At 38.0% G+C, this 14641-nt stretch overlaps 1 protein-coding gene across 1 annotated transcript; it reads right to left on the reverse strand.

The window, feature by feature from the left end:
• Positions 1-38: 38 nt before the first annotated feature.
• pepd (peptidase D) lies at positions 39-13392 on the reverse strand. The gene is made up of 15 exons (XM_010878552.3): positions 13291-13392; positions 11997-12180; positions 9608-9735; positions 8850-8913; positions 8642-8689; positions 7408-7469; positions 7263-7307; positions 5534-5609; positions 5275-5321; positions 4266-4334; positions 3999-4076; positions 2033-2181; positions 1548-1732; positions 1058-1249; positions 39-801 (listed from the first exon to the last, which is right to left on the reverse strand). Exons 1-15 carry the CDS (start codon positions 13305-13307, stop codon positions 685-687), a joined length of 1461 nt encoding a protein of 486 aa, XP_010876854.1. The 5' UTR covers positions 13308-13392; the 3' UTR covers positions 39-684.
• Between the last annotated feature and the right edge of the window lie 1249 nt (positions 13393-14641).

The raw sequence follows: 14641 nt of genomic DNA on the forward strand, positions 1-14641 counted from the left end.
GAAATACACAAATGCAATCAGTCTACAAATTTCACACATTGCAAATTGAGGGGTTTATTTTAATTGCACTGTAGATTGAGAATCATATAAAACAAAAAATAAATCTATTACACAGTCTTAAAGCAATTTACCAGGCACTGAAATATTGCGGTCAATATTAATTTTACACTGCAGTTTAAAGTAAAAAGTAATGTCTCAACTCAGTCTTTACTCAGCGCACCTGGTTAACCAACATTGTGACTAAAATCAACACAATGCTGCAGACATGACAAATTTGCCCGAGACCTGCAGTTGACTATGCATGTTTCAATATAACAAGAAGCTTAAAATAGTTCGATGCACGTGTTATGTATTACGGTGTTATGCTACGGAAACTGCTGAATTATTTCTTCTATATATTAAGTTCCGATTTCATTGCATCCAATGTTATTGAGTGATGTGCATATTTTCTGTTTTATACAGTGTTTGATATACTGTATTTCACAAGAATCATCAAGGAACTTGAAACAGTTAATGTTATGATACTGATACTGCATTTACTGAATTGAAAAAGGTTTTTCCCATCTGTGATTATATTGCAATATGCGGACAGGTAAATGAATACAAACTGCATCTCACTTAAAATCAGAAAACAGATTAAGGAGTGTAAAAATGATTTGGTTAGATGAGCTTTGAGCGGAGTATTTAGAAGGATTTTCCAGAGTCATCCATGAATTCCTCGATCTCCTCCACTGTACGAGGAACGCAGGTGAGCAACTCAATTCCCTGGGCAGTCGCCGCAATGTCATCCTCAATACGCACCTGGACAGATGGAGAAAACAGTGAGTAAATCATTTCAGTCACAGAGCCAAGATTACTAGTCAACAGCAGGTAAGGAACAAAGAGAACAAACTGTAGCAGAAGACCTAAAAGTAAAGCATGTGTATATTATTTGCTGCCATGGAATTAAGACAAAGCGTTTTCCATGTGCAGACTTTGGACTGTTTTCCATGTGCAGGCCAGTAAGACAAGGCCATAAAAGAGTGATTAGAAACTATCCATGGGTAGGTAAACATACCCCTCCAAAGCCGCGGAAGCGAGCCAGCACTTCATTGTTGATGAAGCAGCTCTGGCTTGGGTTGGCCAAGGCCTGGTCCAGTAGGTGGTTTATGAAGTAGATACCAGGCTCCACAGTCAGGACCATGCGCTCCTGAACAAGACGGCCCATCCTCAAGCTCTTCAGCCCGGGCTCATTGACCCGTTCAATACCCTGTGTAACAAAATACAACATATCTACTGGATTGACCATCATGAAAGTGTGAAATGTGTTTTTGGAAGTACATTTTGAACTTCACGCAGCACTGACCATTAAAATAAGTAAACAGATATTTGTTAGTTAGCTAGAGGTTTAGGAAAACGTGAATCCTTAGTCTAGGTTAAAGACCAGGATTAACTAACTCTTGTGGGAACACAAGCTAATCTAGCCCAGGGCCAGTCTTAGCCTCAGGTCTAGATAGACCGAACAATGCAGTGTGAAAAGGCCTTGTAGAAATCTCTTTGTTACTTACCTCTGGGTAGCCACCCACATCGTGCACATCTATGCCCAGCAAGTGTCCCAGTCCATGGGGCATGAAGACCGAGCCCATGTGGACCTTCATCATGTCCTCAACACTTCCACGCAGGATCCCAATCTTCAGCAGCTCCTCCAGGTGAACCCGGTCAGCCAGACGGTGCATCTCTGTCCACTTCACCCCTGAAAAACAGGACAAATGCACTCAATCTTTTTCTGGTATTTATATAGATTTAGAAGAAGCCAAGGATACAGTAGACAATGATGACTGGTGATTAGGATATTGGCATGTTATCTGGTAGTCACTGGACTTCAAAAACTCTGAAGCCTATTTAAATATAACATCGGACGGCCATGGTATGTGTGTGTGTCACATATTTATGTAAGGAGATCTTACATGGGGTTACTACCCCTACTTTGGGAAGCATGTGTGTATTGCATGTTTAGCTTCATTTATCCTGCCTATGTAAAGCATGGCCATACCAGGTTTAATGGCAGCCATGACAGCCCGTGATGACTTGAGAACAGCTTCATAGATTGCCTTCTGATCTGGAGTGAACTTTCCATTGGCCGGGAAGGAGCAGGTGATGTCAGAGGAGTAGCAGTAGTACTCTCCGCCCATGTCAAACAGACTGCAAGGAAAAAACCACACATCACAGTTACAGCAGTGTTATCGCTCACCCCGAGGCCTCTACAGCAATTTGTTTTATTATATCCAAACATAAATCAGAGGAATTGTTCACAGCGTGTTCATCAAAATGAGTAAACATTTAGCAGAGGCTTGTTGTGTCACCATGGGCGCTCCACACAGAAACTTTAAATCTCCATCAGTTGTCCTACACACAACCGCCTGCCTGAGGTTCAAACTCAGTCCAACCTGTTTTCTGTCTATGAGTAAACCCACTGGAGAGGCACTCAGAGCAAAAATACTGGAATCGATCAAACTGATTGAAAACAAGATTATACAGTAAATAAGTTTGACAGCTGAATTAAACCCAATATAGCGCCAACACATTAACCTTTTTAGTTAATGAAAACATTTGGTTAATGAAAACATCAGCACAATGTCAGCCCAGTTTAATTTCAATCAAATTCTTCACCTTCCACCATATTTGGTGGTGAGATAAAATGCTCCAGATTTATGTATCTTGTGAAAGATCTGCTCCTTGTTCTGTTCATACACTCCAGGCTAGGCATCAGCAAAGCAATTGTCAACCCAAGCCATAAAAAAAGAGGAAAAAAAAGGCTGAAACAAAGGCAACTTATTTCCAAATTGCATTTAACCTAACTACTGACTACAATTGACACTTTTTAAGTGTATTCCTAAGGCTTATGTGAAGATATGTATTGAGTAAGCTGTTTTTTAAATTAAAATGCTGAGTCTAGGAGAGTGTGCCTTTCCCCAGAATGCCTCTTCCTGAGAATTGTTTCACAATTCATTGTTTGTGAACTGCTTGTCGTTAGATTGTTAGTGTCCATCTGTTTCCCATTACTTACAGTATATCACAACCAGTAACGCATTTTAATCTCCATATTTCTTATGTAATATGTTGGATTACTGTAATTTATTTATTCAAAGCATTAGTATACGATCTACACTAGTTCTCCCTGAAAGGGTGGACAAGTTGTTTTCAGAGCTGGAAAATGTGTAAGATTTGTCAAATTCTCAATGTTTTGTTTGGCGAGCTCAATGTTTAATTAGTTACCTGGCCCTCGTCCAAATGTAGTGCTTATTTAGGGATGTTTGAATATTATTTCGGATTGTATTCACACACCACCATTATTGAACTTCTGAGTGAAATCTGTATTAATCTCAAACTGCAAATCTTTCAAAATCAATTCATACATCAATTGAGAACGTCAAACATTCTGGCCTTCTCGCATTTCATAACAACTGCAATCCTCATAGACAAAGCACACACAACAGCACGTGCTGGGAAAATGTAATGTATCATGTTTCTCTACTATGGGAGCCTTAGGAAAGACTTGATATGGCTCAACCTTCCAGCCAATTCTTTTCTCAAAATAAACAAGGCAATCCATTTCCATGAATTGAAAGAACGGTCTGTCTGGCCTTGCAGTTTCCCCGCTAATCTGCAGATTTGGACAACCCCAGGGTCAACCTTCCCAACAGCCTACTTGAACTGTGAACTGCGCATAACTTGCTGCCGGCTAATTGTCTACAGATCAAAAAGATTTGACGAGGGCGATTTGTCCCCGTTTTGACTTCAGGGTAATGAAGTGTGCAGAAGAGATCATCGCTGACCCCTTCAACCCCTATCACCAACAGTTCCAGAAATTCTCCTCCGGCAGGTGGAGGGCAGGCCGGCAGTACAAGATCCAAAAATCCCATTCATCCCACAGACCACTACTGCTCACCACAACACGCCCACTCCAAAGTGTAAAACAGGCCTCAGCTCATTTCAACATCCAGTGACTGCAGACTCACCACATGTCTCCGTCATTGATGGTCTTGTTATTGGGAGCTCCTGCATGGCCGTAGTGAAGTACTGAGCTGTTGTTTCCACTGTCGAAGATGGAAGCATTCAAGGATGTCATTTTTGAGCCATTAAACATACAGTCAGAAAGAAAGTCAGAAATATAGCACTGTGTCTTCATTTCCAAATTGACCTGAGATGTCTTTTTTTAATAATTTTTTTAGGTATATTCTCCTTTAAATAAGCCCCTTTCTTTGTAGTAAAGTGAAACATCTTACGATCCACAGATGCAGGTGTAGGAGGTGTGACGCATTCCCCCACGGGTGTAGCAGTAATGCTGGAACAGACTGGAACAGTCAAGCACGGAGATCAGAAAAAATACCAAAAAAATAATCTCTACAAGTTTACAAGACTAAATTTAAACAATAACACAACTTGTCTCCTCCTAGTCTTCCCTTGCCGAATGAGACCGGAATAGTTTTAGCTAGTACAGGCTGTTTAAGGGTGGGAAGGAAAGCACTGAAGTATCTAAAGCCAGTATTACAATGTCAATGTGAACTGACTGTAGAGAAGGTTTAAAAGGGGAATTTCTCAAGCACTCTGAATTGTTTTATTTTGAACATTAACAGCAGCTGATTTCTGTTAATTTGTTTGTATTTATGCTAGTAGTACAGAAATATTCTTACATATCGCCCCTTTAACGTAGCTTTTTTTTTATTTTATTGGCCTATAATACAAGAAAAAAAAAAAAGATCTATACCTACCACCTTGATACATAACTTTCATTATTTACTCTTCTGCCACCCAGATTACATTTACTGCCAGAAACCGTAAATTCTGTTCTGTGGGTGGTTGTTACTACATGATTCTGAAAATATCTATGTACTAAACCAGGTGGCCTAGTGGTCAAGAGTATTAGGCTGGAGAACAAATGGCCACCGGTTCTAATCCCAGAGCCAAAGTGACCAAAAAATAACTGTTTGTTATGTCTGTAGCTAATGACCTAACAATTAAAACCACAGGCAGCTTTTGGCTCATGGGCCATCTGTTGCAGACCCTGCTTCCAAATCTAGCCAATTATTGTCTTATAAGTAGTGCTGTGAAGATGAACACACCTTGGCATAGATATGAAATATGCTGTTAAACCATTACCTTCACAAGCAGGCAGCACAGAATACGTACACCTCTGGTCATGGAATTATACACAGTACATACAGTACAATATACTGCCACAGCTGTAAAAGCAATGCGCTTAAAATAAGTTGAATACCAAAAAGATCAACACACCTTTCCATTTCATATTCTTTTAGTCCAGGTTTCACTTTCTTCATTATCTGAAAGTAAACAAAAAAGGACTATGTCAGCTGAAACATGTACTTCAGTCAAGTTCTTGAAACATCTCAAGGACAATCAAAGGTGATGAGTTCCATGGCATAGGGTCTGAATACTTATCTACATGAGATGTGAAACTTTTATTTCAATGAATTGGCACATAGCTGGAGCTCCATCTCCCCCTGTGACAGGTCTGTCTGGCCTTGCAGTTTACCTCTTTATGGGCGTCACTGGAAATACGGTTAGTGTAGCGCAGCACCTCCAGCTCCATATCAGTCTTAGTCAGCCGGCTGTTGTTAGAGATGGAACAAGAAGTCTTGGATAAATATATATCAGGTTCTTGGATTAACATATACCACTTAACATACTAGGTTTGGTTTATAGCTCTCAGTCAAATGACAATAGAAAGTCTAAGGAAGCTAAATGCATTACATTTGTGCTTTAAATTTGATATCTTATTACTAATCTAATCCTCACTATGGGAGCCTGACAGCCCCCTCTCTAACTTTCAGAACAAAATATGCATCCTGCCTTCATGTTGGTGAAGTGTTTTTCATTTATCGGTCATGAATTCAACCACAATACATTTCCTAATAATTATCTTCATATCATAGATGCAGTCATCACCTCAGATTACCTCAGATTACTAGTTTTAGGTAAAACAGTAGACATACTGTTTTACCTAAAACATGTACAGTAACATGCAAAAGTATAAGGCTACTTGAGAGACATTTTGGAAGTTATTTACCTAGGCACTAAGCATATATTTGCTTGTAGAAACACTGTGCAACATTAGAATATACACAAATAAACATTGATACAGCAAAAAGAAGAAAGTCTTTGTGAAATGTATCTATTGTGAGATTGCCAGAAGAAATGTCAAAGAACTTTGAACAGGACAAGTAAAAATAAAAAAATTAAAAAAAAAAGCTGTCTATATCTGACAAACAGTACTTAAAGGTCACTTCATTGAGAGACAGTAGGAAACCCAGTAAAGTGCTTGCATGGCATCTAGCAGAATCATCTGGCACCAAAGAACAAACTTTGACCTTACAAGAAATGGCCATCATTTATTGTCTTTCAGCACAATATTGCCTGTACTGCTATATTATTGTGCCAGGGCAAGTAGGGTCAGTTCTACATTGTAAATCCAAGGAATGCAGTCTCTACATTTTCTTTGTGTTCGGTTCTGTTTCAACTCAGGACAAGAGCCCTTGGACCACACCTGTCCAAAGTCCTCCTGATTGTGTTGCAGATCAAGTTGCTGCCTGAGGATTCCGGCTGCCACTGCTCTCACCCCACCTGATTGTTCCTGTCCTTGTCCACCTGGTCATGCAGTGGACTTGGATTCTGCTTATAGACTCTTGACACAGCCCACATGCATTCATTAATGTTACTATAATCTTGTACTGTTATAACCTTTAGCCGGCACAGCCAGAAGAGGACTGGCCACCTTTCAGAGTCTGGTTCCTCTCTAGGTTTCTTCTTAAGTTCTGACCTACTAGGGAGTTTTTTCTAGCTACTATCCATCAACTCTTATTGTTTCTTGCTCTTTGGGGTTTAAAGCTGAGTGTCTGTAAAAGCACTTTGTGACAACTGCTGATATAAAAGGGCTTTATAAAAAACAACAAGAACAAAAAGCAACACAAGTAAAAACATTGATGGAAAACCCAGCAAGGAGCTTTTAAGAATTTGCCACATGACTACTTGAAAATAAATACAGTCTACCAGAGCCTATTGCTTCAGCTTTGCATTCTAGGTCAGAAAAACTGACTTTTTGAAGTTGTTACATTTCAATGTATAAATGTTTAATTGAGTTTACTTCAAATAAACACATACTGCACATATACATTGACCATAAACATAATTTCAGTACTGTACATGGAAGAAATGCTGTAGAAACCAATGTTTATGTGGTGAATACAGTATCATACAGTACTGACCATTCCACAATGACTGGATGCAGAAGAGTGTTGTTCACTTTGAATCTAAAAAAAACAAGGACATATTGCAACATTACACCCGTACAATAACTTACAAATACCTGTTTAATTCATATAGATGTAAAGTGATACCAATAAAACATACTGGCTAATTCCTGGAAAGGAGGCTTCCCGGCAAATACTCCCACTATCTGTGTTCACGCCACGCTGAAAGAAACATAATACACTTATTAAGCCCACTTTGTGTCTCTTATAATTAAATATACTTTAAATACTACTGTACACCACTATTTTAAAGTACAGTCCCTTCGGATAATATTCAGATCCCTTCACTTTCTCTTTCTTTGTTTCAATTTACTGAAAATAAAAGTTAAAAATCTCTCATGTACAAAACTATTCAGACTCTCCCAATTAAGCTAAAAAAAGTGTTGGACAAAATAACTGAAACAACACATGGAAAAAGACAGTCACTTTGAAGTAACCAAATCACAATGACAAATGCAACTGCATTGGTCACATTAGGTTGATTGTCAGGTGCATTGGTCACAGAAATTGCAAAAATATTCAGCTAGCCACTTGGACAAACAAAGTAACCAGGCAAGAAGGCCTTAGTCACGGATGTAATCAAGATCCCAATGGCCACTCCAAAAGAGCTTCAGAATATCTCTGCAGAGATGGCCTGCCAGAAGGACAACCGTCTCTGCAGCCCTATATTAATCAGGCATCATCAGGAAACAATATTCACAAATTATTAGGCCTGAATACCAATCCAGAGGAAACAAGGTACAGCTCATCCACTGCCTAATGCCATCTCTATGGTGAAGCATGGTAGTGGGTGCATGGAGTCAAAATTCATGGTATCAATCTGTGTTTTTCAAGTTGTCGTAACAAACATTAACAACCACAACCTTGCATTTGCTAGCTACCGATTATTACCATTATTGCCAAATTGCCCATTATTGTATGGTGGTTATAGAAAATTGGCTGCATAGTGTCAGTGTGAAGTCCCCAAATAGGGGAAGCTGCTTCGTCAGTATGCAGTCAAAATATATATTTATGCTAGGGCGACTGATTATTCAATTCAGTTTAAAGTATTTTTTTAATTTTGTTCCCCTTACAATGCAGCTTATATTGCTCGGGACTAACAGATTCAAATCATGAATTTGGACATGCTCATTAAAGGCTGGTACAGTGGCGAATAACGGCAATTACCCCACAGGCCTTCAAGCACAACTGAAGGTAAGTGTTATTGCACCCAAATATGAATCTAGGAAGAACTATCCCTTTAAGTCTATAACACAACAAAATGTGAAGAAAGGGAAGGGCTTTGAATAATTTCTGAAGCCACCGTACATTCAGTAACTTAAAAGCCAGTATACCAAAGTTAGAAGGACCTCAGGCTTCATCTTGGATAGGAAATCAGCAATCTGTATGAAATCCAAAAGAAAGGCAGCATAATGAGGGATCAGAGAAAGATAACACGATCTAACAGAGAAAAACTAGCTGAGCTACAACATTACAAGAAAGCCGCAATATAATAAACATGGGTGTATTTACATTTAGAAGGGACATAAATAAAAAACTTACATCACAGGTGTACTGCACCTCATCAACTGCATATTTTGTCTTGAAGTGTTCCTTTGGATAGATCCTGTCAAACACATATGCAATTTCTTTAATGAGCAGGCCTGAAAAGTATTCTTACATTGTGACAAAATCAATATAGGCCAGGAAAAAAAAGCGTTCTGTACATTATTTTGGAAATAATGGACAACACTATGGGATGAGGTTTAGCTAAGAACAGTGGTGTTTATTCCGCTTATACAACAGTACAAAAACATAAACATTCACTAGCATAAATGATATGTTTTTCTTTTATATTTACTTATCCTCTCATGTTTTGGATGCTAAAGAAGCAACCAATTTGCCCATTTAAATTGTTGTAAAATTCTTATATATTTAGAACTAATCCAATGAAAAATAGGGTCGCATCTGTACCAACTTAAACATGACAAACCATAATCTCTAATACAAAATGTAAATATAAACAAAAAAAGTACATCATATCAGAAAAAAAAATGTGTTCATATGGTTGTTTGGGTCTTTTAGGACCATAAATTGACAATATAGTCATGTACGTGAAATGTACGGTACCAGCCTGCACATTAATTGACTTAACAACTGAGCAGCATCCATAAATATAGAACAAATCAAAAGAAACAAGTGTCCAACTAAAATATAAAAACATATAAATTCTGCACTATTTACATAATGTCAGTGGCGACTTTATGCTCTCAATATATTTTATATCATAAGGAGATACATTTTATCCCCCAAGTACTCACTCTCCCATCCAGGTTGCATAGCTCTCAGGCAGCTTGGGAACAAAGAGAATGGATTTTTCTGTGTCTACATCAATAGCTCCATAGCAGTCGCTTTCAGTCACTCCAAAAGCCCAGTGGAAGAAGGATTCCTTCAGAAGATAACCATAGTAAGTCAAATGTCAGACAGAGTTACATCTCCATCAATCCCATCATGTGTGATCCTAAGTGGCTCAGATGGTAAAGCAACAACAGAATGACGGTATGATTCCTGCTGGGGTCATGAATATTACAATATATGGCCTAATTAAAGAGTTCTTGTCATTTGTCTGTCATTCACTGTAACTAAACACATGGCCGGGTCATTCCAACTATACAGTGCCATTTCGGTCTCAGAAAAATATTGATTCTAATTTGGAGTAAAATGGTGAAAATGTCAATAAGAAATGTTTTTAAAATGAGGGAAGATGTCCTTAATCTTTTTTGGATGGACAACAACAGCTCAAAGCTGAGTAACTACTTTCAATATATGTCTCAATGTTTCATTATGTTAGTATGTATGTCTCCATAAATTTCCATACTGTTAGGCTATCATAATTCTAAAATGTTTGATACTGAAATGTAAATCCTGGTCAAGTGTTCAACGTCATTTCAATGCAATATTGCTCACTCACAGAGCTATAGCTAACTTAGCCTCAAAATGTATTTTATGTAGGAATACGCACAGGGTGGAACAGTTCACTAACTGAAAATATATTTAATAAATGATTGTCAGTATGTACTGCAATTTACATATCCTCATGATTCATGTATGTTAAGATACATATTTGATGTTATATTACAATTGTTGTAATTGCTTCCAACGTGTTGTGCTTCATTCCACCCTGGTAGATTGTAATTTTAAAATCAGAATTGAATAATATCATCAATGCAGATTTTTGTTTTAACTTGTAGAGATTGATCGGTTCAACTAAATGTATATGGAATTGCTAAAAAAATTTAAAAGAATATTATGTGCAAATCATTTATCCATTTATTTAATTGAAAATAGTACAAAGATAACATACCAAATTTTGATATTTAGAAAATGTATTATTTTTGAAAAAATACATTTAGAATTTCATGCTAGCAACATGTTTAAAAAATGTTGGGACAGGGGCATCACCTTCTGATCAGCTAAATCAGAGTTTTAACTTGCATTTGTGGATGCAGCAACGTACTGTCCTGTGTTCATAGACAATGGTTTCCCGAAGTGTTCCTGAGCCCATTTCTACTACAGAATTTTTTTTCGGCCTTGTCTCTTGTGTACAGAGATTTCTCTGAACTCTCTGAATCTTTTAATGATTTTATGTAACGTATGTTTAGAAACAATATTCTTAAATAGTTGCCCTACTTGTGAACCACTCCCCATCTTCTGAAAGACTTATCCTGTCTGGAATGCTCTTTTTATATCCAATCATGTTACAGACCCGTTGCCAATTAGCCTAAACAGTTGTAAGATGTTCCACCAGGTTTGGTTTTTAGCATTACGCAACTTTTCCAGTAATTCTTTGCCCCTGTCCCAGATTTTTTGAAACATTATGCTGGCATCAATTTATATGCCCATCAAAGTGGGCATATATTTATCAAGAAAAAATAACATTTCTCAGTCACAACATTTGATATGTTGTCTTTGTAAAAAAAATATTTTGATTTATTTAATACTTCAAACATCCCATCTGGTTTATGCTTAGAGGGACTATACATTTGTTTTTCAACAGGACAATGACCCAAAACACAGATCCAGACTGTATAAGGGCTATTTGACCAAGAAGGAGAGTGATGGTGCTGCAGATGACCTGACCTCCAGAATCACCCAACCTCAATCCAGTTGAGATGGTATGGAATGAGTGAAGGAAAAGCAGGCAAAAGTGCTAAGAATATGTGGAAACTCCTTCACGACTGTTGGGAAGTCCAACCTCATGAAGCTGGTTGAGAGAATGCTAAGAGTGTGCAAAGCAGTCATCAAGGCAAAGGGTGGCTACTTTGAAGAATCTAAAATATACATTTATTTTGATTTGCTCAATATTTTGTTGGTTTCAACATGAGTCCATATGTGTTTTAGTTTCATAGTTTTGATGTCTTCACTATTATTCTACAATGTGGAAAATAGTAAAAATAATGAAATACCCTTGAAGGAATAGGTGTGCCCAACGTTTGACTGGTACTGCACATTGTTAATGTTTTCAGATACTTATAAGTATGTCTCTAACAGGGCAGAATTATTGAATTGTCTCATGAGAAAAATCTGTCTACATTTTTAGTTTTTTCTGACAGTCAAACATGGCCTATTGCTGATAGCTTATAAGAATCATTTAAATTGTTAAAGAATTGCAAGAGGTCCAAATTGCACCGCATATTAGGAATGACCCACCTGTCGGAAGAGCATGTCTGTGTCAGTGCAGTATCTCTGCTTCTGCTCTCCACCCTGCAGCACAACCACAGATTTGGGGGCCACCCCTTCCTTGGCCTTCAGGCCCTGGCATAGTCGCCGCCGGTTCTCCACGAACAGGGCTGCTGACACTCTCAGTGTGTCCTTCCCCAGCCAATACACAGGTCTACAGAAAGACAGCACAGATTTTGTTTTTTCTATGTTGAACATTATTGGCTTGTAGTTTGCCATGTTTTGTTACCAACAGCATGCCTTGATTTAAATTCTGTACAATATTTGAAGGGGCAATGTGTAGAATCCAGCCTCAAATGTTTAAAATACTAAATTTCAATAACAACCCTGCTCCTGATCCCTTACAGAACAAGACCACAATAGTATTAGCTAGTCCAGGGTGGTTTAGGCTGGGGTGGGTGGTACTAGGAGAAAGTTAAAATGGGGAATATTCAAACAATGCCACCTTTAAACTCTTAGATGTAAAATGTAACTAACAAATCTATTCACTTAGTTGTTTATCAACTGTGGTTGTGTAAAATTACATTTTTGAGAGACTTTAGCAGAAGTGGTGAGGACACAGACCATCAAACCATGTCTGGAACTCAAGAATTAAGACTGAACAACAGATGGAAATGTTGAATATTATTGCCCAAAATAAAATAGATTAACTGATCCCCAGTGTGTGGTAAAGATAACACTTCTGCTGGTGTATAAGATCAAAGGTTACTCAATTTGATTTGTTAATCACCAACCAACTTTAGTAAACCTAAAAAACCTCTCTATACCCTTAACTGTCATTTAAGTAAGAGTGGTTCCTGTTAAAGAAATTTAACTAGTACATTAAAACGACAAACAAGTTACGATTAAGACAATTCCATGTTAGCACATCCATGTTAACAAATACAAACTCACCTCCTTAACTTTGTACAGTACCTATTCTCAAGCTGTAGCCAAAGTAATAAAGTTGGTTTGATATTCGTTGGAGATTCAGACACTATGACATTTATAATTCAATAGCTAGAGAACGGATTAAGTTAGCTACGGTTCATTTAGGTGTCTAAAACGTGATCTTGGACTACATACATTTGCAAAAAAGGTTAGGTTTACTACTACACAGGGAAGTGAAAAACATTCTAGCTTGCAACGCGATCACTTTCTAAGGTAGGTTGATATAGCACCGTGAACGACATAGTTTAGCTGATCAGGGTTAATGCAGTGAGTTATAAGAAATGAATGCACTCTCAATTACAAAACCGAAGAGAAAACCATACAGAATACTCACTCATGCCGTGCAGCCATGTTGCTCAACACTGAACAATATCATGTGACATGTGACTTCGCTTTCGACTCCGATCAGCTGATTTTCGATGCGTGCGCAACGGGTGCGTTCATGCGAATTACTTTTGTCACAGGGGTGTTGTCATAGGGTAAACTCAGGCTTGGGAAAGCAGAAATACTTATTTTGAAGGTATTAAAATAATTTTCTGAAAATGTGGGACTCGTCACATTATATTTCCATTTTGCAAAAACCTGATTTGCTGTAATTCATCAGGTCTATAAAAATGAATATGCAATACTATTTGTATAGTCACATAAACAGTACAGAACCTGACTAACGTTCACAACCTTTGATTGGAAAAACTGTATCATCAATTGTGCTATCTTAATCACTCTCAGAAATGGCTAATATATTAATATTATTTGAGATTAACTAATTACTTAGTTAATGAACTACATACAGTACATTTAGGTTATCTTTAAACCTTTAATCTTGAACAGAACTCACAATCACATTAGGTTTTTATTTCTAATCATAATATTTCTGATAACTATCTGTATCTACTAACTGTCTTCAGAAGATGCCTTATGTGGTGCAATTGCTGGAAACCTCTCCTGTTGGACTGTGGACTGATTGCCATGTCGTTCTTTTTGAATGAGCAATAGTGGGATGGCAGGGGTTGTGCTGGCCTTTCTGGATATGGCCTGCCAGTGTAGGTGACGTTGGATTCTCTGGAAGTGGGTGGTTTTGATCTTCAAGGATACATAGAAAATATTTTCTTTTGGTTACTATATCCCCTCAAAGCAGTTTCCTTTAGTGTCCAAGCAAACACCTTGACCCCCAGTTTAATCATTTTTACTAGGTCCTACATTAGCTGGTTCATGGTTGTTGGCATGCTAGATGTACACTGTCCATGAAAGCACACTACATTGACATTTTACATTTGATTAATTTAAGAGCAAATGCTTATATCCTGAGCAACTTAGGATATTTTATATTTTTTCATAATGGCCCCCTGTGGGAATCAAACCCACAATGCATCATGCTCTACCAACAGAGCTATTACTGACCCCATCCCCTGCACTGTTCAGTGATGCTGCTGAATGTTAAAGCAAACATATTTTTTTCAACAGGGTGGACATGGTGAGGTTCAACCTGAGCATTTTTCAACAACTCTGCCAGCTAATCTCTCCACTGCAGTGGTGACTTACCTCTCCATGCCTTTATATCATTGCTCCCAGTGAGGATGATAGTGTCACAGATGTTTTGTGGGCTCTTGTTGTGTGGTCAGGCACCAGATCCTTTTCACAGAAATACCTGGCAACAGATCATTTCTCTCTGAGATGCTTCCCAA

The sequence above is a fragment of the Esox lucius genome, chromosome 2 (assembly GCF_011004845.1).
Source record: "Esox lucius isolate fEsoLuc1 chromosome 2, fEsoLuc1.pri, whole genome shotgun sequence".
Lineage (NCBI taxonomy): Eukaryota > Metazoa > Chordata > Actinopteri > Esociformes > Esocidae > Esox > Esox lucius.

Bases quoted from the DNA above. Each gene is read 5' to 3' on its own strand.
- pepd (XM_010878552.3), bottom strand. The intron at 8,690-8,849 runs GTAAGTTTTTTA...GATTTCATACAG, and splicing joins AGGTGCAGTACACCTGTGAT to ATTGCTGATTTCCTATCCAA. The intron at 4,335-5,274 runs GTGTGTTGATCT...TGACTGTTCCAG, and splicing joins AAAGAATATGAAATGGAAAG to TCTGTTCCAGCATTACTGCT.